Source organism: Cricetulus griseus, chromosome 3 (assembly GCF_003668045.3).
Source record: "Cricetulus griseus strain 17A/GY chromosome 3, alternate assembly CriGri-PICRH-1.0, whole genome shotgun sequence".
In the NCBI taxonomy this organism is placed as follows: domain Eukaryota; kingdom Metazoa; phylum Chordata; class Mammalia; order Rodentia; family Cricetidae; genus Cricetulus; species Cricetulus griseus.
Genome location: NC_048596.1, coordinates 209,681,768 through 209,708,389, shown reverse-complemented (window position 1 = coordinate 209,708,389; position 26,622 = coordinate 209,681,768). Strand labels below are relative to the sequence as shown.

General features: G+C 46.3%; 1 protein-coding gene across 1 annotated transcript; it reads left to right on the top strand.

Annotated features, from left to right (window-relative positions):
• The first annotated feature begins 536 nt into the window (after nt 1-536).
• On the top strand, nt 537-24,563 carry Jcad (junctional cadherin 5 associated). The gene is made up of 3 exons (XM_035441707.1): nt 537-817; nt 16,812-20,446; nt 24,529-24,563. Exons 1-3 carry the CDS (start codon nt 537-539, stop codon nt 24,561-24,563), a joined length of 3,951 nt encoding a protein of 1,316 aa, XP_035297598.1.
• Nucleotides 24,564-26,622: the final 2,059 nt, after the last annotated feature.

The following is a 26,622-nucleotide window of genomic DNA, read 5'->3' as shown; positions in this document are numbered from 1 at the left end:
CTTCACCCATGGAGTGGCTGGGCATGGAGCTCCCAAACCCTTGGTGCCAGGCCAGGGCTAGACCCAGTCTCTGTGACTGGCAGCCCCATCTGCTTTGCCTTTATTCAATGTCTCCATTCCCTCTCTCTGATCTTCTTGCCTCTAGTTATAAACATGGGATAAGCCACTAAGTGTGCTGGTCTCCAGGCCATATTTGCCTCTGGCCACCCTTGGCTAACTTTGGAAAATCTTGTACAAAATAACTGTGAAGAGATTTGATTGACAAAAGTTTTACATGCACCCTGGCTGGTCTAGTAGTATACACCCGTGATTCCAGTGCTTGTAAACCTGGGGTAGCAGGATTACAAGTTTGCAAGGTACATAGTGAGATCCCATCTTTTTTTGACAAGGTCTAGATATGCATCCCTGGCAGGCCTGGGAAGGGTGTGTGCCCACTTTGATGTGGGTGTTCATAAATGCAGCTCTTCATTGTCCTTTCAGTGATGGGTCCTGCTACCATGATGGTTCGAACTCGTGAGCTTTGATGACACTGCACCATGTACAGTGTGGAAGATCTCCTGATTTCTCATGGATACAAACCAGCTCGAGATGTCCCAGCAGCACGAGAGGACAAATCAGAGGGATGTCGGCCAACGAGGACAAGAACCCGAGCTGGCCAAGACCTGTTGAATGGGTATGAGGATGGCCCTACAGCACATGCCCACAGTAGGAAGTCCCTGGGGACAGGACATGTGAGCAGCTCTGAAAGCCGCAGCAGCAAGCCAAGAGGCCACGGGGAGCGCCAAAACAGTTCTGCTTCTAGAACTCCTGAGGCGGGGTAAGCTTCGTGTTGGCCCAGCGTTTTCTTTTGACTTGGGAGTTTGGCGTTGGGTTATATGTAAGTAAATCAACTATTCCTATTTGGCTGAGTTGGGGGAGGTGGGGTGTCAAAGACAGGCTGCTTTTGGCCTGGGCTGCATTTGGGGTCTGAGTTCTGCCTGTAGGCAGCACAGGGCTGTTTAGCAGACCTTCATTCCCCATGGTGTATAAACAGATCCAATCCAGGCAGCACATCTCCTGGCTCCCCTTTCTCCTCTTGTAAAGTGCTCAGCTGCAAAGGGAAGCATCCTGGAGCTTTGAGCCCATCCATGCCCACTCCTACACCCTAGTGTAATTGGCTTCCTTGTGATGTATTTCAGTAGTTTGTAGATTCAGGGAGATGGAAAGGGGTGTATACTCCTTATATTTGCCCCAACTTGCCTCTGCACCTATGTTGTCCTTGTGTGGTTGTCCCATCTGAACACAGGTCTACCTGTGGGGGTTTCCTTATGATAAAAAAGGAGAGTGGGTTGCCTGGGAAATGGTGGTGAAAACAAGAATTTCAGCAAACATGAGAAGGATCCCTAAACTCTTCCAGGCAATTTCAGTTCAGGCCAACAAATGCCATTCCTCCCTCAAGCTATGCTTATCTTGGGACAGGAAAGGTGTATGGAATGCAGAGCCCTAGGTGTGCAGTCCTGCAGAGCTGGGTGTAACTAGCCAGAGGGGACAAAGTGGCAGGTGAAACTGGCATCCAAAGAAATAGACATGGTGTTGGGTTAAGTGTATGAGCAAGAACTAGCCTTCTGTAGTCACAGGTCACTTTTCTAGAGGGAGCGCTTCTTCCTGTTCGGTCCCCAGCTTTTAGACAGCAATGGAAGGGACTCTAAAGAGCATTCAATACCTTGACTTTTGGACAGTGACAAAGCATGGAGAGTTCTTCTTGCCTTGAATAATAAAGGCGGGCTTACTTTACCAAGCAAGCATTCACCACTGGGGCTAGGCTCAGGAAGGACTCTAGTCGGAAGTCAGGAAACTCTTAGAATTCACAACCATTGTTGGTTACTTGGGCTTGTCATCCCCATTCTTCCAGAAACTTTATGGCTGTGGGTCTCTGGAGGAGAGTTCTTACAGACAAGTGGGTTGAGGGTTGTGAGAACTCTATTGCTAGGCAAACATGGGTTGATTTTCTCCTTTCTAGTTTTGTGCTGCATCTTTCTTTCCATTTGATCACAAGGTAGCAAGGTTGGCCCCATCTCTTGTTTCTTCAGTGTTTCCTACAAGTTTGAACTGCTCACCCAGTGTCTGTTTAATCTATAGAATTCTTTCCAATCTCAGACTTTGGTCTTTCCTTTCCTGAGGCCCAGCACATAACCCTGCCCAGTCTGTACTCAAGGCACAGTTTCATACAAGCTGCCTCTCCTTATGTCATAAGTGAAATGTTCAGATGATTGGCTGTGTGTCACACTGGCATGTTTTCATGTAGATGACAATGACTTCTCTTCTGTGTGTTTTTGAGATTTACTGATTAGCTCAGAAAGCAGATAATGACTTTTGGGTAGAAAGGGCAGCTTATAGAGTAGAAAGAGAATACATACATAATTGCAGAAATCCAGGCCAGTGCCTAAGCCTGGGGACCATCTGCAGGTATTCCCTGGATGATCTGGAAAGGCACTTTATTCCTTTGGTGGCAAAATGATACTTGAAACTAGGAGGCAGGAGTGAAACTGTTGCCCCCACAGGAAAATGTTGCTTTGGGAGGAAATAAATGGGTGCCAGTCGTGAACAGTTCTAACAGTTCAATGAACTGTTAAATGAAATGAACCTAAAAATGAAACCAAGCCCACCGCAGTTCATGTGAATCTTGGATTGGAGTTAATAAATGGTGTTCTGCCAGCTCGCAGCCTTTGGTTCCTTGACCAGTGCAGCTGTGGGCTTTTAGTGTGTCCTGTCCCAATTGTGGCCTCCCCTGGACTGGTCTTCAGGTCTGCAGGGCACCTGGGTCTCAGGATGTCCAACTCTAAACTATAAGGAGACTGGGAAAATCACAAGGCTCCTTTAGGGATATCTCTCACTCTGGCTAAGGTCTGACTTGCAGTTGTCCCCATATGTTGAGTTGGGGCTCAGCACCTGTCTACCAATCTGGCAAAGTGTAGGTCATTGCGAGTGGAAAGCCATGGAGTGAGTGGGGAGGCCTGCTTGCTTAATTCTGGCATGTTGTAGAGACAGTCATGGTAGGAATGTTTCATAGAGGAAGAACTTGAGGCCCAGAGAGTGTTGATGGCTTGTCAAGGGCTACTCTGGGTGGCAGTGGAAGGAACCTAGCTTGTCCAGAAGCCAAACATCTGGCTGCCACCCCCACAGCAGTGAAGGGCCTGGCCACACTTTCAGCTGGCAAGCTCTTCCTCTAGCTGCCAAGTGCTGGACAGTCTTCACCTCATGTTCTCCACCATCTTCTGGCAGACATGGCTGTGTCCCTTCCTGTCAAGAGACATTGAAGGAATGTATACTGCCACCACACCTACGCTAGATGACGTGTGCAGTCCTGCTCTTCTGTGGACATTGTTCAGTTACATATAAAGCAAGCAAGTGTTGCCCACAGCTGTCACTCAACTGGAGCATCAGCCAAGGACTTCTTTTGACATGATTAGCAAGCATGCTAACCTTGAAGACATTGCCCAGAGCTCTCACCATTATTAGGTCAAATGATACTGAGCAGCCAAGGCAAGAGTGATTAACAGTTCTGAGGGACAGAGGCAAAGGAATGTGTAAACTTGCTAAAAAGCATTTATGCTCAAGTGGCAGAGATGGCACCAGGAGTCACTTCTCACTTCTTTACAGTTTATCCAAATTAATGACTAGAGAGAACTTGCTTCCTGAAGCTATATGTCTGGGACTATTCTATGGTTGGATAGCACAGAAGATAGGCCCTGAGGCCCAACTCTGTGACCATTCCCCAGGACCCAGCTTAGCTGTCTTGCCTGTGTGATCACCTGGTTTTATAACAGGCCCTGTAGGTTATCTCCTGACCAGTCTGCCTATCCTGCTGCCAGTGTCTGAACTCATTGGATCCCACCCCATTCCCCACTCTGTCTCCAGAGTCTCCAGTTGTCCATCTGGAAACCCCACCTTCTCGGCACCACTGCTGCAGGTCTACCCTGTGGAAATTTCCTCTGTCCCTGAATTCTCTAGCATGTCCTCTTGGCTTCTGGGATTGCCATGTCCTGAAGGCTGATACCTTACCTGATGTATTAGCAACTCAGCTAATTCCAGTAGCTGACACTTCCACCTTGTAAGTATCCATTGTTTAATAAATTTACCATGCCAGTCTGGCACTCCACTGCCCAGGCATTTGTGGAAGTACTATTTCAGCATGTCAGGCTTATCTGGGACTGGTGAAGGTCTTGCCAGCCTTGAGGCTGGCTGGTGAAGGTTCCATGGTGAGGAAGAGGAATGTCGGCCTCCATGCTAAGCTGCATTGACCATCTTCCTCACCCCTGTGACAGTGCAGTCTAAGGATAATGGGTTTATTGTGGATCACAGTTCCAGAGAGCACAAATGTCTGTCATGGTGGGGAAGGCATGGAGAGGAGAGGCTGGTCTATATCAGTGGGAGCTTTTCACACCCTGCTGGGTATTGCACAGAGAGATTAGGCCAGAACCTAAAGTAAGTAGAACCTTCAAGATCTCCCAACAATCTAGTCTGCTAGCTAGGCTTCACCCTCTGAAGTTTTATAACCTTACTGGAGGAATGATTCACCCTGTCTCTTCTTGTGGGTGCTCTTGATTCTTTCTTTGTGTGTGTGTAACCCCCATTTCTGGGCAGCCCTTTCTCTGTATAGACGGTTACTCTGCCCCAGAAACAGGCTCAAGGTGATTGTATTATTTTCTTCCAGGATATTGTCATAGTTTGCTTTCTGTTACTGTGATACAGTAACAAAAAAACAGCTTTGGAAGGAAAGGGCTTATTACACCATCATCAAAGGAAGTCAGGACTGAGGCACAATGAGGAACCTAGAGGCAGGAACGGAAGCAGATACCACAGAGAAGCACTGCTTACTGGCTTACACCCAAGCCCATATTTCAGTTACCTTTTTATACAGCTTAGGCCTACCTGCCAAGAGGTAGCACAGCACAGTGGACTAGGCCTTCTTGTATCAATCAATCAAAAAAAAAGGTTGTACAAACATGCCCACAGTGCAATGTGATGGAGGCAATTCCTTGGGTGAGGTGTCCCCTTCCCATGTAACTCTAGGTTTGTTTCAAATTGACAGCTGAAGCTAACAGTGACAGTGGTTTAACAGCAGAGCCCACTGCTGCCTTACCCCTGCATATCTTAAAAGTTCTGAGGAAGTAATATATGGCGTTGAACAGCATCGAGTGTATCAAGTGTCTCCTGCAGCAGCTAGTGAGCTGTGGGGGTTGTAACTCCCCATAGAGGGCAGCTTCCAGGCTGTGAGATGCTGAGCATCCAGCCCCACTGTGCTTTGAACATGGAATGTACTTCATCAGGCTCATGTGTTGAGCTTTTAGTCTCTAGGTTGTGGCACTGCTTTAGGAGGTCATGGGACTTTGAAGAGGTGGAATCTAGTTGGGGAAGTAAGTCCCTGGGGAGCAGGCCATGCAGGTTACAGTCTGGTGCTTCTGCCTGGAGCTCCCGGCTTCCTGGTCAGCCACTGAGATCTGAGCAAGCCATCTTATGGCCCTTCTACTACACTGGATATCCTCATGTCTTCCCTGAGATGAACAGACATTCTGTCAGAGTGGTGAGAAAAGTAGTGAACAGAGCCCAGACACAAATACCCCTGTCACCCTTCACAAGCCTGGCATTTCCCCTGTTTATGTCACTATGCCCCTCTCAGAGAGCCAGCCTGGAGGCTTGGGGTCCCTCAGTGGCCTCAGACTATGTCCATGAAACTGGCAGCAGGTTCTATATGAAAGTCACTTAAACAGGACAGAAAAATCCACAGACCACATCCAAGCTTGCTTGCTATATCACTCACATGAATGATCACACACATGCAGGAGCACATACATGTGAGCACAAACACAGTACACACATGCAAGCATACATGTATATGAGGACACATTAGCACACACACACACAAGCACACATGTATAAGCGTACACATGTATAGTCCACACACATGATCATATACATATATAAGCACACACATGCATGAGTGCACACATTTGTAACACAGAGAGAAAGTGGGTGGGACACTGTGAAGGAAGCTGCATGCTTTTAGTGAGGTTGATCCTTAGCTCCCATAAAATATGTGAAGACTGTTATCAGCCTTCACGGGTTTCCTTAATGTGTTTCCTGTGGAATAGTGTAATCAGAGAAAGCTGTAAAATAACTTAGCAGCAGCAGAGGTTTGGATCTGAAAGTCACACTACAATGGGCTCTGCTCTGCTTCACCCAGGGAATTCTGGTTACATTTTGTTTTTTTCTTTAAGTTTTGTCAGTTAACTTTGAGGCTAACTCTAATTATGCATCAGCAGCAGCATCATGACTAATTAGAGACTTGGCAATTGAGGAGCCTCTGATGTGGTGGCTCCAGGCTCTCATCCTGGGTGGTTTATATCAGGTGGATAAACATCCATTCTCAGTGGTGCTACTGGGTATGGCAAACAGCTCATTTTGGCTTTTTTTTTCAACTTCTCTCAAATCATACCCTACTTATAATGGTTTTCTAAAAACAGGAGTATGTAAATGCTTAAATTTAACATCAGTTTCTGTGTCTCTCTTTCTCTTTCCAAAGTTCTAAGCCCACACACTTTATTTATCTTTGGGGCTTGCTTCATATCCTCAGCACAGGGGGAAATGCTGATTCCTGAGCTAGCATGCTCTTGAGCAAGCAAAGCCCCAGGCCTCTCCTTCCCTCTCCACTAAGGCACTGTTCTTGTTCAGGGGCAGCATAACCATTCAGATGCACCTGTGTTCCTAGTGTCTCCTGATCACTCTGCCACATTGCCCTTTTGCTGTGGAATTTGCTCAACAGGAGGCAGGATAGATCCTCAGATCAGCATCTTGCAGAAGCATGAGGAAGGATTTCCAGAGACCTTCCTGTGTCTTGGCAGCCATAGCATCACCAAAGAGGCTTGTCCATGACGAGGCTTGTCTTTAGCAGAGACCTGTGTGAGTTTGAGAGGTAGGAAATGCCACTGGACAGTCTGAGCAGAAAATCATGAGGCTAAGCAAGAGCTGAGTGGATCTCCATGCATCCTTGCTTTGCCCCCTAGAGGACTGCACTAAATCCTTTAGGAGAAACAAAGAAACCCCAGGTGGCATGTAGCTCTGTAGTGGCCATAGGTGGCTTCTGGGATATCCTAGGATCTTTACAGTCCTCATGTCTCTCTCCATGTTAGCATCTCCTGTGCTTGTTCCCCTATGTTGTGTGCTGTGAGCTCAACTGCTAGACAACAGTGGGCCAAGCACATGGCCTGAGTGATGGAAAACATGGAGGCAGGGAGGCTGGTCTAAATGGGAGTGTGTAGTGAGGAGCTAGTGCATCCTTTCATGTCTTCAGTGGCACTGAGTGGACTGTACAGGTCAAGAAAGTTTAACTTGGTAAAAATGTATCAGTTCCTATTAGAGGAAGGAGGATACCCTGGAATAGTCTGCCTTACCTGTTGGATATACATGAGAGCAGATGGGTGGACGCTGCCCTTCCTGTTTTGTTTTAATAAGCCAAACACTGGTCTGTTCTGCATTGTCCTGTGGAAACGGGTGTAGCTTCTTCCTTAGCAACCAGCTGTGCTGGGAGGGGCAGCATCTTGCTGTGACACTCAGCTGGATCATCAGTTCCTGCTATTGTCAAGGACTGTGGATTACAACCTAGAAGAAAGAAAATGTGTACTGAAATAAATAGCCATCATCATGGCAAGCATTCTGATAATCCTCTTCCCTCTCTGCTTGCCTGCACCTCTTTCCCCTAGGATGGAGAGAGTTGACATTCCCTGTCCACCAAGGATTTATCATAATTGGGTCAGGAATAGCTAAGATAATATCCTCTATGTTTGGTACCATGTGAAGCATTTTGCCTTATTTCACCATATCTTTCCCAGCAAACTCCTAAAGGCAGAATTGTTACCCTCCCCACTCTAGAAGGGAGGCATTGGAGGCATTGGAGGTTAAGGATTCAGCAGGAAGTATACACAGTTAGAAAGTTGTGATGTTAATACTTAAAATCCATGCTGCCCTTTCTAAGCCAGGGCAGAAGTGCACACACTCCTGGCATCTTCATCTCGGTCCACAGATTTCCTATCTGGTCACCTTCCTAAAGCTAAGTCAGAACGGTGCCAGTAAATGTTTCCTTGGGTGCTGCTACCAAGTACCAGATGTGAAAGGCTGTACCACAAGAGGGAACAGACTGCCCTGTTAGTTCCTTGTTGGTGTGGCTGGGGAACCAGTGCTCTGGTGCCCGTCTCTCCTTGGAAAGATGCCCCGAGGCTTGTTTTACTGTGAGCTGGAGGATGTCTGTCAGTTGGTGTATTGGGGGCATGTGTGGGATTATTTCTCACTGAGAGTGAGAGGGTAGGTTGCCATTGGCATACCTGTGGGCACAGGTCCCTTGGCCCAGGTCCTCATAGAAAGGAAGACTGCTTCTAGAATAAGAAAGTCTATAAAGTGTCTCCTTCCCTTTCACTCCAAAGTCATCAATATGCCCTTACCACTTACTTCATCAGTAAGATGAGGGGGACTCAGAGGTGGGGCATGTGTGGAACAGGCGCTCTTCTCTTAAGTACATCCTCAAGGAAGGCTTTCCTCGAAGATGACAGCCCCGACACACATGCTGTGGAGCCCACTCCACATGCATGTCAGCTGCTGGCCCCTGGTGGCCACCTACCTGCTCCCCCAAGTTGTTTTTATTTTGCTATCACTCTGGTCTTAGATCCTTTTTTGTGCCTGTATTCCTACCCTCCCTACTGCTTCTCTATCTTTCTATATTAAAAAATGTTTATTTTGTGATGTTGAGGTGTACATGTCATGAGTGGAAGTCAGAACAGCCTGTCAGTTCTGTCCCTCCACTATGTGGGGTCTCAGGGACTGAAATCAGGTAGCTAGGCTCAACAGCAAATGTCTTTACCCACTAAGCCATCACACTGGCCCAAGATTGTTCTTAACTTGATACTGCTCCAATAGGCAGTGAGGTGACTCAGAAAAGTCTTGGCACTCATGTGAGAGCAGCTGAAGCCCAGGGCTGGCTCAGTGTGGAAGAGATGTTGTGGCCCTGTGGCCCTGCAGCAGAGATGGCTTCCAAATGCCTGTATTCTTCCAAGTGTGAGCTACTCTTGGTGGAACTCATGCCCCTGTGCAGGACTTCACAGCCTGTGGTATTGCTAACTGATGTCATAGGTCTCTGTGTAAGTATTATCTGCTTGTGTTTCCCAAAGTTGCCATTGCACACACTGACTACCCGAGTCCCTTAAATAGATTTCCATCTCACTCCTCATTTAATGTCTACATTTAGCATCATATATATATATATATATATATATATATATATATATATGTATGTATGTATATATAAAAACCAATAAATTCTTGAGAAATCCATCAGGGGAAGATGGTGGACCCCACCACAAAAGCTTGTCGAACACCTAACACTTGGGCTGGTGATATGAGCAACTTAAAAAAAAAGCCATGCCTTTCACATCACTTTACAGAAGGAAGCCTGCCCTAGGAGGAGAATGTGCTGATAAAACCTATAGCCTTTATGTTTAGCTTATGCATCTGACCCCCTAGGGAGGAGGAGGGTGACTTTTGAAGGACTAGGCTGTGGTCGTAGCCATCCTGGTCTAAAGCATACAGGTGATCTACAACAGTAAGCATCTACCAGGCTACACACTTGGAAAACACTGATGTGGGAGATACATGTATGGCTTCAGGACCTCCCATCTCCACTCTTACCTCCACATGGAAGGACAACTGACTGGTACTGGGTCACTCCGTGGGAAGACCAGGTTCTCGACAATGTTCATGGAGCAGGGAGAAGTGACTGCAATGCCTGTGTTTCCCTTTGCACAGGTCAGTGTGCAAGGCAACACTCCTCTACTTGTTTTTTTACTAGACCATACCTACATCCTGTGCCCAGATGGTCACAAGTCAGTCATAATGACCCTGGAATGCACTGAGAAGATAATCCTATCAGAGCATGTGACAGCAGTTAAAATCAGTGCTTTCCATTCTAAGTACTAGGCTTACCTTTTGTTTTTAGCTTGTGTATGAGGGATGTGTGTATGCATGTATGTATGTATTTTGGGGACATGTGTATATAGGTGCATATGTACATGTGTGTGGAAACTAGAGGTTGATATCAGGTGTCATCCTTCATTGCTCTCTACTCTATATATTGAGGCAAGTCTCCCACAATCACCCAGAGCTCACTGATTCTCTAGTCTCGATAGCCAGCTTGCCCTATGGACCCCGTCTCTGCCTCCCACCCTGTGGGGTTCCAGGAAGGCTACCACACCATTCTGCATTTATGTATCTGTCTGGCCCTAGTGCTCACTCAGCAAGTGCTTTACCCAGATGCCAGATAATTTTCTTAGTCTCTAGACTTGCTTTTAAAAGAAGACAGGGTGCCTCAGCAAGATGACTCAGTGGGTAAAGGGTAGAGGCACCCACCACCAAGCCTGATGACCTGAGTTTAAGTCCAGGAACATACATGGTAGAGGGAGAAACTGACTTCCACAGGTTGTCCTTTGATCTCCACACATGTGCTGTTACATGTGTACGCACACACACAGTCACACAGAATAACATATGTTAAAGGACAGGGCTGGAGCTACTTACTGCTCAGTGGTACCGTGCATGTGTAAAACTGTGGGTTTGGCCCTAGACACTGAAGAAAACAACAAAGTAAAAATAAAAGAACAGTGAAGGAACACAGAATCCTCCTAGCTTTTCTCTTAATTACCTTATAGAACCAGGGAGTAGATCTGCTAATTTCCTGTAGACACATTACTTTTCTAATGTTTGTATTTCAAATATTTTCCAGGCAGTTTATCAGTTATTCTGTTGGCTTCATCCCTCTGGCCCATGATAATGGCAGACTGATAGTGAGGCTTGCTCTGCCTCCTCCTCATCCTGTCCTCTGAGAACTCAGCATAACCCTGCTTGTCCATTCAGTGTGTGTGTGTGTGTGTGTGAAGAGAGAGAGAGAGAGAGAGAGAGAGAGAGAGAGAGAGAGAGAGAGAGAGAGAGAGAGAGAGAGAGAGATCTGGACTCACATTCACTGTGCCATCTTATTTCTCTCCCACCCCATATCAGTGTGCCCAGCACATTTGTGTAGAGTCCATTGTTAACCATGTCTGTGTTAAATCTTTAGTTTCTTGATTTTGTTTTTTAAGAAAAATTTGATCTCAGCTTGTTTTTTCAAAAGCATTAGTGAACATCCTTGCAGTTTTAAAAGCAGTATGAGGTAGCACTTGATTTGTGTGATGCAGGGTACTGCATCTCAAAGCTAGTAGAGAATCTGCACATGGTGATTTGTCTGAAGGAAATCTTACAGAGTATTCCCTCTGTGGGTTCTACTGATGCCTGTCATGGCCTGGCTCACACTAGGTTCAAAGTACACAATTGCTAAATATTACTTGATAGTTTTTGTTGCTTCTTCTTCTGTGGATATGCACGAGCGAGTGAGCGAGCATGCGTGCGTGTATGCGTGCGTGCGTGTGTGCGTGTGTGTTGTGTGTGTGTGTGTGTGTGTGTGTGTGTGTGTGTCTGTGTGTCTGTGTGTCTGTGTGTCTGTGTGTCTGTGTGTGTGTGTAGATTAAGAGGGCAACCTTCAGGAGTTGGATCTCTGTTTCCATCAAATTGGTTCTAGGATTCAAACAGGCCACCAGGCTTGGTAGCAAGCATGCTTACTTACTGATGTCTCTGGCCCCTTGGTTTGGTGTTTTGAGGCAGGATCTCAATATGTAGTCATATCTTAGCTGAAACTGTCAATCCTCCTGCTTCAGCCTGCCAGGTGTTGGGGTTCATGTACTTCTATGTCTAGGAATGCATCACAGTTTTCTGTGTCATATGGATTGATATTTAAAATAGATTATTTATGGGGCTAGGAGATGCTTCCACAGTTAGAGAACCTGTGCTAGTCTGTTCTTAGCAGCCACATTAAACTGCTCACAACTGCCTAGCTCCAAGGGATCTAATACTTTCTTATGCCTGTGGACATTTGTACTATGTGGCATGCTCACATACAAGTGGACATACACATAAATAAAATTATAAAAAGAAAGTTTGTTTAAAATCTGCCAGATGGACCAGGATTTTCTGTAACTTGGGATTTGAATCTATTATGCAAATAAATTTAACCTGGGATGCTTAGTGATCTTGATAAATTCTGACCAAGTGAGGATGATAGTATTTTTTGCACAAAGCAGAAAACTGACCACATTACATCAGTAGGAAGTCACAGTCTGTTTATATTATCACCCTGTTAATGTCATTTTTGTCTGTCTTCTGGTCATGGTCATGGCATATGCATGCACAAACAGCACCTTGGGATTTCAGCCTCCTTCTTAAGCATGATCACCATGAAGCAAGAGCCACACTGTGACTTCCTGCAGAAAGTCAGGCAGCCACCATAGAAAGGGGTGAGACCACTGAGGAGTGAGAATGGTACAAAGCTCACTCACTGCCGGAACTGAGGAGGGAAGAAGGCGAGGCACACACGGTCTGCTTTGTTCTACTCTATCCCAGTTCGGCCCGTGACTGTGGCAGAGAGTGTCTCACTAAGAAGCCTTGGTGTTTTGCAGAGTCTGCTGCCCTCCAGCCAGGATCACTGAAGTGGACGTCTCCTACGGGTTCTAGAACTACAAGGCTGGCTCAGCTGCATGAGTAGGAAGTGGTTTCAAGGAAACCACTGGCAATTGCTTCCAAAAGTGATGAGTCTTATAGACCCTAATCCAGGCAGCACTCTGCTGAGGATTCAAAAGCTAATGTGAAAAACAAGATTTAGACAGCAGCGAAAAGATTGACAGCCAATACTAAGCAGCAAAAGCAGAATCATGTAGGCCTCTCAGTGAGACACAATTGACCTCCAAAAACCACTAAACTTTGCAGATAGTGGCTGCTTTGGCAGTTATTTGAATGCTGACTCTAACTACAAAGGAAGAATATAGTAATCATAGTAACATATAATTTCACCAAGGACTCCTTACAAAGCTGCTGTGTTCTACCCAAATCCATTCCCAGACCTTTACACAGGACTGGTGGCTTTTGGGCCCTTCCCTAGCTCTTATGGTCTTCACTCTACTATTCCTCCAGACAAATGGTGGGAGAATAGATGGTGGTGTGTGTGTGTGGGGGGGATTTACCAGCGATCAAAACCATGCAAATTAAAATAACGAGAAGTTGATTTCACTTATCTCATGAGGAAAAATAATTATAAGCAGAGCCAAGACAGTTCTGCAAGCCCATCTGTCCTCCACATACCAGGTGGAATTATAAATTGGAGTGGCTTATCTAGGGTGGATTTGACAGCATGCCCCATGGACAAAGTGTTCCTCAAAGTGTATGTTAGGACAGAATCCATGTAGTGGTCGGCACTAGTCAGGTCATGTGTGTATTATGGAATACAGTTTATCCATCACAATTGAAGTCTGGTGGGAATTTACCTGACATTGGAAGAATTAAAATGCAGTGGCTATGGACTTGGTGATGTAGACCTGTAACCCCTGCACTTGGGAGGAAGAGGCATAAGGATCAGGAATTCAAGGCCAGCCTGTGCTACCCGAGACCTTGCATCAACAAATTAATAATCAAACAACAGCAAAAACTGTAATGATGAATAAAACAGAATGCAGTGGCCAATGGATAGGGCTTTCTTCTTTCATTTCTCTGATTAAAATTCTTTCCCAGATTCTTACAAAGGCTCTGATTCGGGATAGTTGATTAGCCTTTCTGTGCCCTGGTTTCCTTACCTGCCCAAGGGGGGAGTACTGGTGGTGGTAAAGCTTAAATGAGATAACTGTTTGGCACACTTGATCCTCTGTATTGCACAGCCTAACTGTCTGATAAATGTCAGTATCAAGTAACTTCCTTTGTAAAATAGGGATGACAGCCATTCCTCCTTGAAGCTTTGGTGAGTGTGTGGGAACACTTGGTGAACCTGGCAGACAGCAGCCAAAGAACCATCCCATCTGCTGCTTGATCTCAAGCCTTAGGGAAGATAGATGAATGTGGGTCAGATGTCTGGACAGCTAAGGCTGCTTGAAACCCCAGGTCCTCACACACAGCCTTGGGGACAATGACTAGTGACGTCTGGGTTGATCCTTCTACATGTTCTTCCAACATCCATTTCAACAACATTCATTTCGATTAGTATGTTAATTTATGTTTTAAAAACAGTGCCTTTAGAAGGGAAACATTCTTCTGTCTGGCTAATCAGAGCATCTGAGTTCCTTGAGCATCTCACAGAGTTTTCTGTGCTGTGCCCAGCTCTGGTCATCTGTGGGGAGCATCTGAGTACTGTGCTCAGCACAGGAGTGCTGCTCTGTTCTTTCTTCCACTGCATTGGAACTGTGATGTAAACCCCTGGATACAGGCTGGAGTCATTTGGGAAGATTTGAAATATAATGATATTGGATTCCTACATAGACCAATCAATTCCACACATCTGGAGGTGGGGCCTGGACGTTGGTAGTTTGGGGTTTGGGAGTATTTTAAATGTATTTTCATTATTGTATGTATATGTGTGAGGACCCAAGTGTATATATGTGCACCATGTGCATGCAGATACCCACAGAGGCCAGAAGAGGGCATCAAATCCTCTGCAACTGGAGTTACAATCAGCTATAAGCTACCACATGGATGCTGGGAACTGATCCTGGGTCCTAGAAGAGCAGCAAATGTTCTGAACCACTGAACCATCTCTCCAGCCCCCACTGGTAGTTTTTGTAAAGGCTTCCAAGGAGACGTATATGCAGTGAAACTCCTCACTCACTCACTTAGAGCCATTTTCCAAATTGTCTGAGGATAAGAGTCTCACGGGGAGGATGAAGAGGTGGCTCAGTAGCTAAAGCACTTGCATTTCAAGCTCGAGAAATAAAGTTCAAATCCCTGGCACTCAAGAAAATGCCACATGGCTGTAGTGGACCTCTTGTAATTCAACCTTGAAAGGCTGAGACAGGCTCCCTGGTGCTAGCTGGCTAGCTGCATCTGCAAGCTCTAGGTTTGATTAGGAAACCCTACCTCAGGAGTAAGGTATGGAAGAGCAATAGAGGATTATTCCCAACATCAACCTTGGTCCCCCCCCCATATGCATGCATATACATATGCACCCCATGTGTTCACATGTACATTATCTCACACATATACATACATACACACACACACACACACACACACACACACACACACACCAGAAGAAGGAAAAAAAATCCCTTGATGTACTGGTAAAAATTATAGATGGTTGGATCAGAACAAAATCTACCAAATATGAGCTTTCACAAGGAGAGACTTGTGTCATTTAAAGGTGGACCATATTCTGAGAGGCATCTCTTTATTTGATTTTTGGCATTGTGAAAATCTAGTAGGTAGTAGGGGACATTGCCTCTTGATGAAGCCAAGAAGTCAGCTGATACAAATGCTGAGGCTGCCCCCAGCATAATACAGCTAGAAGTACACTTTAATAATTAAGTAAATAAATACATGCTCATGTTCATTTATTATCACATATCTCCATAATTGTACATGCTGTGCCTTTATGTGACTCAGGTAGTAGGCAGGCTGACACCAGGAAAACACAAGTAATGGGTTACATCATAGTGTTGCCATAGCTATAATATCATTAGGTTGTAGGGTTTCCTACTCTATTATAATCTTCAGAACCATGTCATGTATGTAGTCTGTCATTGACTGAAACATGGTTTGCAGTGGGGCATGACTGTTTAACATACCTGTGTGGTGATTCACTATCCGAGAAATACGGGAACTGCCAAAGCTGTGGTTCTTGGAAGCACCGGGGGATCCTACAGGTGTTCTGTTGCCTGGACACCCTCAAGGTCCCCGATTCTAGCACATCTAAGATACTCCTGGTTACTAGGATTTTAAAATCTCCTAGCTTCAAATGTACAGTCCCCAGCAAAGTAAGTTCCCAAGACTTACAAGATCATTACCCTGTGGAAATGTAACCCATGTATACTATGGTACCCTATCCAGTTGCACTGAGCTTGACTGGGAATGGGATCCTGGGACCTGGCCGTGTGCCTTATAGGTCTCCCTCAGTGGTTCTCACATGTGCTATAGTGGTGTGCTTCAAAGAGCAGACTCCCTCACACTGCGCAGTTGGTCTGGGCCACACTTGCCTGTGCTGCAGGTGGCCCAGAACTGCTCAGGGGGAGCACTTTCCCTCCGGGGTGCTCCCTTAATCCAAGTGTTTTGAAGTTGTGAGGTTTGTGTCCTCTCTAGTACAGCCAGCATTCCGGGTGTTCCTGTGAATAGCTTGCTGCTGCCACTTGGCCCTTGGTGACAACACACAGGCTATCTTCCAACCATGACTGGTGGGACTTGGTTTCTTTATAGTTGGCAAAGTCCTGTGACTGGGGACTGTCTTAGTCACTGTTCTATTGCTGTGAGGAGACACCATGACTCTTAAGAAAGAAAGCATTTAATTGGAGACTTGCTTACAGTTTCAGAGGTTTAGTCCATTATCATTATGTCAAGGGAGCATGGCGGCAAACTGGCACTGGAGCAGTAACTGAAAGCTACATCCTGATCCATAGGCAGAGAGAGATTCTGAGCTAGTCATGGGCCTCAAAACCTCAAAGCCAACCCCCAGTGACACACTTCCCTGACAAGGCTTTCAATTATTTCACATAGTCCCACTACCTGGTGACTAAACATTCAATTATATGAACTCATGGTGGTCTTTCTTATTCAAATTATCAAAGGGACCAGTTTCTCAAAGGTGGTAACCCAAGTCTGACCTTGAGCATCCATCATGGACGCCGACAAGGGTATGTTTAGTCTCCTGCAACATCTGTCTCTCTATTTTGCAGGTTAGCATGGTCCTCTCAGCCCCACCCTGGTAGAGACCACACGTACAGGAGCAGAGGAAGGCAGGAGAGCAGTGGCTTGCTGGGGCCCAGGGACCGGGAAGAAGTGGAGATCAGAGGAATGGCTCAGGCCCACAGTCTGCCCATCCATGTGAGAGAGAGTCCATGGGAAGTCGCAGGAAGGACAGAGCATGTGATAAAGAAAGCTGTTTGGGAAGAAGAGCTGAGGATGCCAGCCGCTGTTAAGTTGCAGAATGTGAACCTGGAAAGCTGGAAGCAGCCAAGGAAGTTAGGGAGGCAAGTGTCTGATGGTGATAGAGAGAAAATGTTCCGGGATCTGTACCAGTTCGTTCAAGGAGAGCACATGCTGACGTCTCAGAACAAAAAGAAATCCCAGTCATTGCCTCGGGTTCTTTCTCCCAAGAGCCTGAGTTTCACAGAAATTTCTGTTCCGCTACACGATGGGCACTTAACAGATATTCCCAAAGTGCCACCATACCCTCCCAGCTGCCCACCACCTTTGGAACCCACGAGGAACCTTGAGAAAGCAAGTTCCTCGGGCCCTTTTCCCCGGCCTAAGTTTGGGAAACCCCTTAAAACTCCATGTTACAGCTCTCACCCACAGCCCAGGAGAGAAGATGGATTTCAGGACCACCAACACAGGGATCCACATGGCTCCTACCCAATAAGAAGTAAGGATTCCAGGCATGAGCTAGGTGTGCTGGACACTGGCTTGGAGCCTCCAGTGTATGTGCCTCCACCATCATACAGGTCACCCCCACAGCATATTCCGAACCCCTACCTTGAAGATCCTGTGCCCAGGCATATGAGCAGCAGCCAGAGTCAACAGCAGCAACTCCCTGAGAAAGCTGAGGCCGGCTCTGCAGTTCCTTCTGGCTCCCTTGCAGCTAGGAACCTCTATGATACAATGCCTAGCTGTCCTCCTCCAGGTCCTCCCCCACACCCCTATCCTGTTGCCACCCACGGGGCTTCTATTCAGTACATTCCATTTGATGATCCACGGATTCGACATATCAAACTAGCTCATCCCCCAGAGTTCTATGAGAAGACAAAGCTTGATGACAGAGCCTATAACGCTGGTATCACTACCCAGGAACCAGCTCTTGAGAAAAGACACTACGATGGTGCCCTTTTATCACCACAGGGCCCAGCACTCCCATCAGGCAATGAACAGGGCTCAGCCTTTGCCCATTCCAGTCCCCGGTGGCTGCGGCGTCATATTCCCATGGACGTTGAGCATGAAGGCTTCTCCAGCCAGATAGAACAGCGTGTTATGAGAGGACTAGGGACTGATGTGAGAGACAGCCAGGCAGAAAGCCTTGCCTCCTCCCCACAGCCACAGAGTGAGGGTACCTGTAAAACCTACACTAAGCTCAAAAAGTTTGAAACTGGGATTCAGACCAAGAAAAGTTCAAAGAAGAAAACCAACGCCACCATATTTTGTTTGGTTTCTGTCCCGGTTAAATCTGAGTCACTTCTGTCAGATACGGATACGAACAACAATGACTTGAATCTGGAAGCTGATAAGACACATGGACTGTGTCAGGGTACAGCCCTGGAAGAGCAAAGTCTGTTAAGTATGTCTTCCACCGACTTGGAGCTGCAGGCCCTCATGGGAAGCATGGCTTGGAGAAGAACACCCCCAAGGCAAGGTCTGGAGGAGCCAGAAGATGGCCAAACTGGTGACCTCAGAATCCTCCATCTCACCAAACCCAGGGAGCTCCAGCTTTCTGGCTCATGGCCAGGCCACCAGTACAGAGATCAGCAGACCCAAACCAGTTTCCCTGAAGACTCCAAAAGCTCAAATCTCCCCCTTGCCACACAGCCAGAAGAGTCCAGCAACACAGCACTGACCCCAACATGCCCAGAGCCCACTGCCTCAGAGGCACACCTGCATGCAGCCTTAGCATCCAGTGACCAAAATCAGAAGCCCAGTGGACCTCACCTCAGAGGGCAAATGTCCCTCAGCCCATCTCGAAACAGTGCTTTCTCAAGGACTTCCCCAGCCATAGACCAGGCATCTATGCCAAAAGGGGCCCCTGGTCAGCCCCCTAGGGCCAGCCCTGTATCCAAGCCAGAGGTGGTGAAGGGGGAATCTATAGCAGGCCAGTGCAACAGCACACAACTCTTTGGTCAGTTTCTCTTGAAACCAGTTAGCCGCCGGCCCTGGGATCTGATAAGTCAGTTAGAAAGTTTTAACAAGGAGCTGCAGGAAGACGAAGAAAGTCTTGGTGCTAATGGTGGGAGCAGTAATGAGAGCAGTGAGGTAGAAGAGCCACAGAACTGTGCTGATTCCAGAGCCAAGGGCAGGGGCCACCATGAAAGCGGCCAGAAACGGAGAGCAGAACAGCAGCCTGCCGTGCTGGCACCAGAGGAGTCAGGGTTACATCAAGGAAGACTTAAGAATGAGTCAGGGAGTTGGAGTGAGGAACCAAAACCTGGCCACCCATGTGCCCATCCTCAGTCCCTGAGCCAGTCACAGGAGGAAGACAGCAGAGGCATTCTTGTCCCGAAGACAGATGGAAGACTGGTTGCAGAGCAGCAAAGCCAGGAGGCTCCGAATGGGGTGTTTGAGCAGGACATCAGCATAAGTCCTCGGAGCAGGATGGCTGCCAGTGACACAAAAACAGCCCCTTTTTTCTATCTGGCAGAACTGAGAGGAAGTCAAGAACTCACCAAAGTCAACCATGCTTTAGGCTCTGTGCAGCTGGGCAGAGAGAGCCCTCCAAAGGTGGATAGTGGTGATGAAAGGGACACAGAGTCCCTACTGCCTCTTGCTGAAAAATACCGAGGCCTCTCAACACCAGACTTGCAGTCCTTGGGTCTCATGCTGGGACAAGAGCAGAGTGCCTATAAATCAGAGCCCCTGGGTGTAGAGAATGCAGGGGAAGTCCTCCCAAGTGAGTCTCTGCAAGAGAGGGCAGAGAGGATCCTGGGCATTGAGGTGGCTGTGGAGTCCCTCCTGCCTGGTGCCAAGAAAGGAGGACAGAGCCAGCTCCCTGAGCCTGATGCAAGTGCCTGCAGCCCAGAGTCATCCAGAAAGGACTCATGGCCCAGCTTAGCACCATCAGGGGGCCCCACAGTGACCACTGATGCCTTCTATGGCAGGAGAAAGTGCGGCTGGACTGCGAGTCCTCTCTTTGTAGGGGAAAGGGCTCCCCAGGCTTCTGTATGCTCAGATGTGGATGGGTTCCCTGCAAGCCAGGCCACCAGTCCTGAGCCTGGCACAAAGGATGAGGAGGCAAAACCACCCTTCAAATCCACTCTATTCCACTTCATGGAAAAGACTACAGGCACGATGGGCTCTGAAAAGAGGCTCAGAAGCCCTTCCAAAGTGATCGAGAGTTTACAAGAAAAACTGGTATCACCCCCAAGGAGGATGGACTCAGATCGCCTGGTAAGAATGAGGGAGATCAACTCCTTGTCTCGGATGAGGTGTCTGAGCTCCAAGAGTGCAGACTCCATGGAGGAGCCCGACCATCTAAAGGCCACCAAGAATCAGGCCTGGCAAGCAGGACATCTCTCTTCTGTCTCTCAGGATGCCATCCCTCGAGAAGAAAATGGGCATCCGGAAGTGCCAAGGAGGAAGATGTCTGATCAGGACTTGTGGTGTGCAGGTGAGGAGTTGGGCTGGAGGGCGGGTGTATGGTATTCGTTTGGAGCCATGTGACCATCAGAAGCATGACTAGTTGCCAAGTATCCCAAGCTCAATGCTGGCAATGGTTCCATAGAAAGATCCTTTGTGCAGGTGTGCTGGCACACACTTGCAGTCCCAGCACTTAGGAGGCTGATGTGGGAAGAACTTGATGGCCAGCCAGGTGGTGGTGGCACATGCCTTTAATCCCAGCACAGCAGAGGCAGAGGCAGAGGCAGAGGCAGAGGCAGAGGAAGAGAGGGGCAGAGGGGCAGAGAGGGGCAGAGGGGCAGAGGGGAGAGAGGCAGAGAGAGAGGCAGAGAGAGGCAGAGAGAGGCAGAGGCAGGTGGATCTCTGTGATTTAGAGACTACCCTGGTCTACAAAGTGAATTCCAGGACAGGCTCCAAAGCCACACAGACACCCTCCCTGTCTTGAAAAAAGAGAGGAAGGGGGAGGGAGGGAGGGAGGGAGGGAGAGAGAGAGAGAGAGAGAGAGAGAGAGAGAGAGAGAGAGAGAGAGAGAGAAAGGAAAGGGAGAGAGAAGGAAAGAGAAAGGAAAGAAAGAAAAGAAAGAAAAGAAAGAAAGGAGGGAAGGAAGGAAAGAAAGAAAGAAAGAAAGAAAGAAAGAAAGAAAGAAAGAAAGAAAGAAAGAAAGAAAAGTTCTGGCAAGGTAGCCAGCAGGACAGGACACTTGCCGTGTTGCTGTACAAGCTTGGTGACTGAGTTCCATCTGAGACCCTGGTAAAATGCATAGGAGAGAACCCGGTTCAGAGTCATGGACCTCCATACGTGTGCAAGAATAATAAATACATTTAAAAAAATAAACAAACTCATTTTAAAAAATTACCTAGAAGCTTTCTCAATTAAGATTGAAGATCTTGTCCTGTATTTTGAATAATTATATTATTGTTTTAGTTGTCTAAGAAAATAGCCACATAAAATTATCCTTGTAAACAACTCTGAATGTGCTGCCAAAGTAGGATATTCACAGCACTCCAGCCTGGCTATGGCAACTCAGGGGCGCATGCTGCCAAATTAATAGGTATGCACCCAAATGATCCTGTTGGTTGCTCTTTGTCAACGGGATATTTTCACTTTTTGTTTTGTTTTGAGATGAGGTCTGTCTTTGTAGAGCAGGCTGGCCTCAGACTCAGAGAGCCATCCACCTACAGAGGCCAGAAGAGGGCATCAGATCCCCTGAAACTGAAGTGACAGACAGACAGATATATATATATATATATATATATATATATATATATATATATATATATATCACACACCCAGGTTTTAAAGTCTCAATACAGAAGAACCTGAAATATCTTATTAATTTGACATTGAAATGTTACATGTTGAATGATAATGTTCTGGAATGATTAACAGAATATATTTTGGACATATTTGGTGAAATAAAGTACATTATTAAAGCTAATTTCACCTGTTTCTTTTTATTTGTTTTAATGTAGTTATCAGACATTTTAAAATGCCATTACATGGCTCACATTGTTTTTGTTGGGCCTAGACTGTCTATGAGCTAAAGAACTTATTATTCTAGAGAATCCTCTCCATGGCTCCCTGTATTTGAGTCCTTAGTATCAACTTTGGGTCTTGAGATGCAGGTACATTGTGTGGTGTTATCTTCAGTGTGCCAGAAACTGAATTCAGTACCCAGCAATTCAGTACCCAGCACCTGTGTGATTTGAGGTGTGGCCACTCCAAGGCCTCTCCCCCATTAGGGATGTGGCACTTTACCTCCTCCTCTATTAGTAGCCCCCACTATGTTCTCAGCACATGAGAAAACATCTTTGCTCACAGTAGCTCTCAGAATCAGCACTGAACGCCTTCTGTCTTCTTGTGTGGTTACATAGTGTTGGTATGGGCAGTGTCAAGAAGTGTTAAGTCATGGGAACTCTACTTCCTTTAGCCAGGTGGCCCTGGGGCAGTCCATCATGTGAGCAGGCTCAGGTGGCTCCCCTGAATGCCAGCCCTGTAACTCTAGTCTGTAGCCCCTGCAGAGTATTCCCAGCACAGTCTTGGTTTTTGCCATCACAGTGCCTAGCATGCAAGCATGTGCCAGTCACGGGAAAGTACACTGTCGCTTTAGGCTACAGGCATCTTTAGGCTATAAGGCATCTTTTCCCAGGTGTGTTTCAGAATATTGTTTTCTAATTATTTTTCTATAAATTTGTACCACCCTGCAGGTTTTTATGAAATCATCTTCTAGGCTGTGGTAAGCCTTGCTGTTACTTTGTCTCTATCCTCGTTGAAGTATAGACATTAAGTGTGTGCATCTTTAAAATGCACATTATGTATGAGTGACCATACATTGTGTGCTGAGTTAGACAATCAAGATAATTAACATACCCATCATCTAACAGTCTTTTGATGGAGTTCAAGAACACATGCACTTTGTTAACTGCATCCACCCTGATGTGCTAACCTCATGGCACTCATTCATCTTACAGCTGCAGTTTTATACTTTCCCAATATCTCCTTTCTTACCCAACCCCCAGCTCCTAGAAGCCACCACCCTATTCCCTGTTAATACAGGCATCACTTAAAAAGAAATTCTACATGTAAGTGACATCATGCAGTGTTGTGCTTTCTCAGCCTAGCACAATGTCCCCAAGGTTTATCATGTGTCATTTTAAGTGACAGGATGCCCCCCCTTTGAGGCTGAACAATATTCCACTGTGTGTGTATTTACGTATAGACATTTTCTTATTCATCTGTTGGCAGACACATGGATTGTTTCCCCGTCTTGGCATAAACAGTTCCATATAAACAGTACAGTGAGCATGGATGTACAGCCATATTGATTTCCTTTCCAGTAGTGAGATTGCTGGGTTATATAGTAGTTCTATTTTTGTTTATATTGTTTGAGGAATCTCTATGTTTTAATGGCTATCATGTACTCTTACAGTTTTATTGACCATTTTCTCATAAAAATTTAGGAATTTTAAGGCAGGGAGCTCTGACCACAGGAGGCACACACACGAGCCTCCAGGGTGTGCTAGGCTTCCAGAGCTTGGAGGTTGAGAGCCTCCTCTCAGCAACATGCATTTCCCATTCTGGTGGCAGTTGGGTTGCTGTCCCCTCAGTATTGTGCTCTATTTGGGAAATCCAGGTCATCAGGGCTCAGCATGAGATTTTCCAGCTCAGACTGTAGAAGGTCATTATGGTGTGAGAAGGTACTAGAAGGTGTACTGACAGGCAAGCCACCCATCCTGGTTCTGCCTGCTGGCTGGTAGCAGCTGGAGACTGGAAACCTCTTCTTTCTGGTCATGCATTTGACATTTCGGGTTCCCCCAAGCCTTGAAGATAAGAATTAATTTATAAAGATGCTTTCAAATCTTCTCAAGGAGGGATAGGAACTCAAGGTTCTGAGTTCAAATCTCTGCAACACAAATTGCCAATTGTAGCAGCATACCTGTGATCTCAATGCTGAGATAGCCAAGACAGGATTTCTTGGAGATCATTGGACAGCTAGATCAGCCAAATCAGTGAGCTCCAGGTTTAGCAAAAGACTTTACCTCAAGAAATAAGGTGGTTATGCAGGGAAAGAAAAAAAATCAAGAACAAAGTGAAAAGCAATTGAAGAAGGCAGTGAATATCAACCTCTGTCCTCTGTACACACTTGTGTACACACACAGGAGCACACACACAGGAGCACACACACACACACACACACACACACACACACACACACACACACACACACACACACACGACAACAAAAAGAATCAGCATTAGGCCAGGGTGTTGCTGCTGGATAAGGTTAATGTGTTTGTTATTTATGTTGTACTCTGAGCACCAGGAAGAACCATCAGTATACTGGATCAGCTTTGCTCATCTGCATTTATTTGCTAACAATCATGTACATTCCTTGAAAACAACATTTCAGTCATAGTTTCTTACCCCCTGGTGAAATAAGTCTGCTGAAGTGTCTAAAAATCAATTCTCCATGCATGCAAGTTTTGTTCTCTAATTTATTTGCATTGTCTGAGGATTAAACATAAAACATGGCAGGTGAATGTCCCACTGATCCTCCTTCCTTCTTGTTCGCAGAGTCATATGATCCCAGCCGAGTGGAGAGGGTGTGACGGATGCTGGTGAAGCCCCACCACCTTGGTTAATGGGGGTGTCTCTGGTGAACTCATCTGCTCTGTCCAGGCTGAAGCTGGAAATGGCTGGATTTTCAGTGTCCCGACTCTTCCTTTGCCTGTACATGGGAAATCGGCCATCCCTACAGAATTGTTGTGGCCCTAAAGCAGTGGTGTGCTGACAACATCTGTCTTTAGAGCATGGATATATAATTCCATATTTAGAAAAGAATTTTCACATCAGTTCCCTTTCCTGGTAGATTAGGCCGAGCTGGTAAATAGCTTGGTGTCAATCTGGTTTTATGTGAAAAATCAAATATGGAATATGCAATGGGTGATTTCGGTTGGACCATAATATCATCCATTCCCTGACGTATCTCCCCAGCTCATGCTTAGGAGTGTGGCCAGGCCTCCGCTTTGTATTTACAGTTATGGGGAATATGAGTGAGGATGTGTGACCCATTTTTATTACTCGACCTTTGGCAGTGTGGGGTGACTTTAAGTAACTGCTACCAGACTTACAGCAGCTTCTTTGTGTTCCTGAAGGGTCACCCTCACACTGTAACTTACCCAAGAAGTAAACATGCTGCCCTCTGCTTTGCACTCAGTCTTCCTTAGGTTTTACTTTCTGTGTTAATGTTTAGATATTCTTTATATGAGAAATAATTGCTGGTTTAAAATATACCATGGTAACAAAGTAACTATATTTCTTTTTATAAAATTGCTATTTTTCTATGATGTGTAAACAGTTCTTTGGTGGCAGATTTTTAAGGAAGTGCTATTTTATTTAAGAGTTTATCCCTGTGTGTGTGAGGGACCCAAGAGGCCCCACCTTGGCTCTAAAGCCGTTACCCCTGCTCCAACTTCAGCTCTGCTCCTTTTAACTCTGTGTCACAGAGTGCCAGCGAAGACAAATTACAAGTTCATTAACTCTTACAAAGATGTTTTTCCACAGATGGAGCTCTGAGGTTACATTTCAAGTCACCCCTCTCAAAATTGGCCAACAATTTCATGGTCATTTTGCAGCCATGTCAACTAGAATTGCCAAAACCCCATAGTTTCATCTTGTATTTCTGTGGGGAATCTGCCCCAAGAGGAAACTTTTCTATTGCCCACCCTGTTGCTCCTTTAAAGAAAGATATATTTTTGTCTAGAATGATCCTGATGATTAATCTTACGTATTCTAAGCAGTGCTTGGGAACAGTACACAGGTGGCATTGAGTGTGTGTGTGTGTGCCGCAATGGAAGTCTCCAGAGGCTTATGGTGCTTAGTCCTGCATTTGCCTGTATAGTTTATGCATTTCTGGAATTTCACCCTTCTGTCTGAGTAAGGTATCCTTGCTACCTAACATTTTCCAAAATGTTTGTCCCCCCCCTTTCCCCTCCTATATCCCTTCCTCTCCTTTCTTTTTTTTTCCCGCTCCTTCTCATTTTGAGACATTTAGTTAATCTATTTTCAGACCTGTCAAATTCCTTCAGTTGTAAGTCCGTGGCTGGTCTGTTCTCTGGCCCTAAGACAGACTTTTATGGCCTCTTATCTACACATCTTCACAATCTTATTTTATTTCCCAAGAACCTCACATGTTCTGACTGGACACACAGAACAGAATCCAAGCACACACCTTCCCAGATGTCCATGCCTGCAGTCTTGGTTTGTACCTGTTGCTCATGCTCATCTTCGTCCAGAGTTTGGCTCTCATGGAGAGCGGTGTGGGATGGAGATCTTCCTGGGGCAGTAGGCAAGCAGGTTGGTGATCTGCAGTGGTGGCTGAATCATTTGCTAGGGCCAAGTGAAGGTTGAGCCACTTGCTGGGCTCCATGGGGCCACACGTCCAGCCCTGTGCATGTGTTCATAGGTGCAGACCCAGTGCATGTCTGTGTGCACTCTGGTGCTGTACTGACTTCCCATTACATGACCTGACACCATCCAAAGACTGTTTAAGAGAAAGAGAAGGATCCTGAAGGAAAGCTGTTGTGCCTTATGTATCTCAGTCTGGAATGGGATGCTCTTCCATTTTGTCTTGTTTGAAATCATATCATGCTTCCCTGCAGCCATTCA

What these genes read in the sequence shown, in the direction of transcription:
- Jcad (XM_035441707.1), top strand. Translation starts at nt 537, where the DNA reads ATGTACAGTGTGGAAGATCTCCTGATTTCTCATGGATACAAACCAGCT. An exon ending in TCTAGAACTCCTGAGGCGGG is followed by an intron (nt 818 to 16,811) that starts GTAAGCTTCGTG and finishes TCTATTTTGCAG; the next exon opens with GTTAGCATGGTCCTCTCAGC. An exon ending in TCAGGACTTGTGGTGTGCAG is followed by an intron (nt 20,447 to 24,528) that starts GTGAGGAGTTGG and finishes TCTTGTTCGCAG; the next exon opens with AGTCATATGATCCCAGCCGA.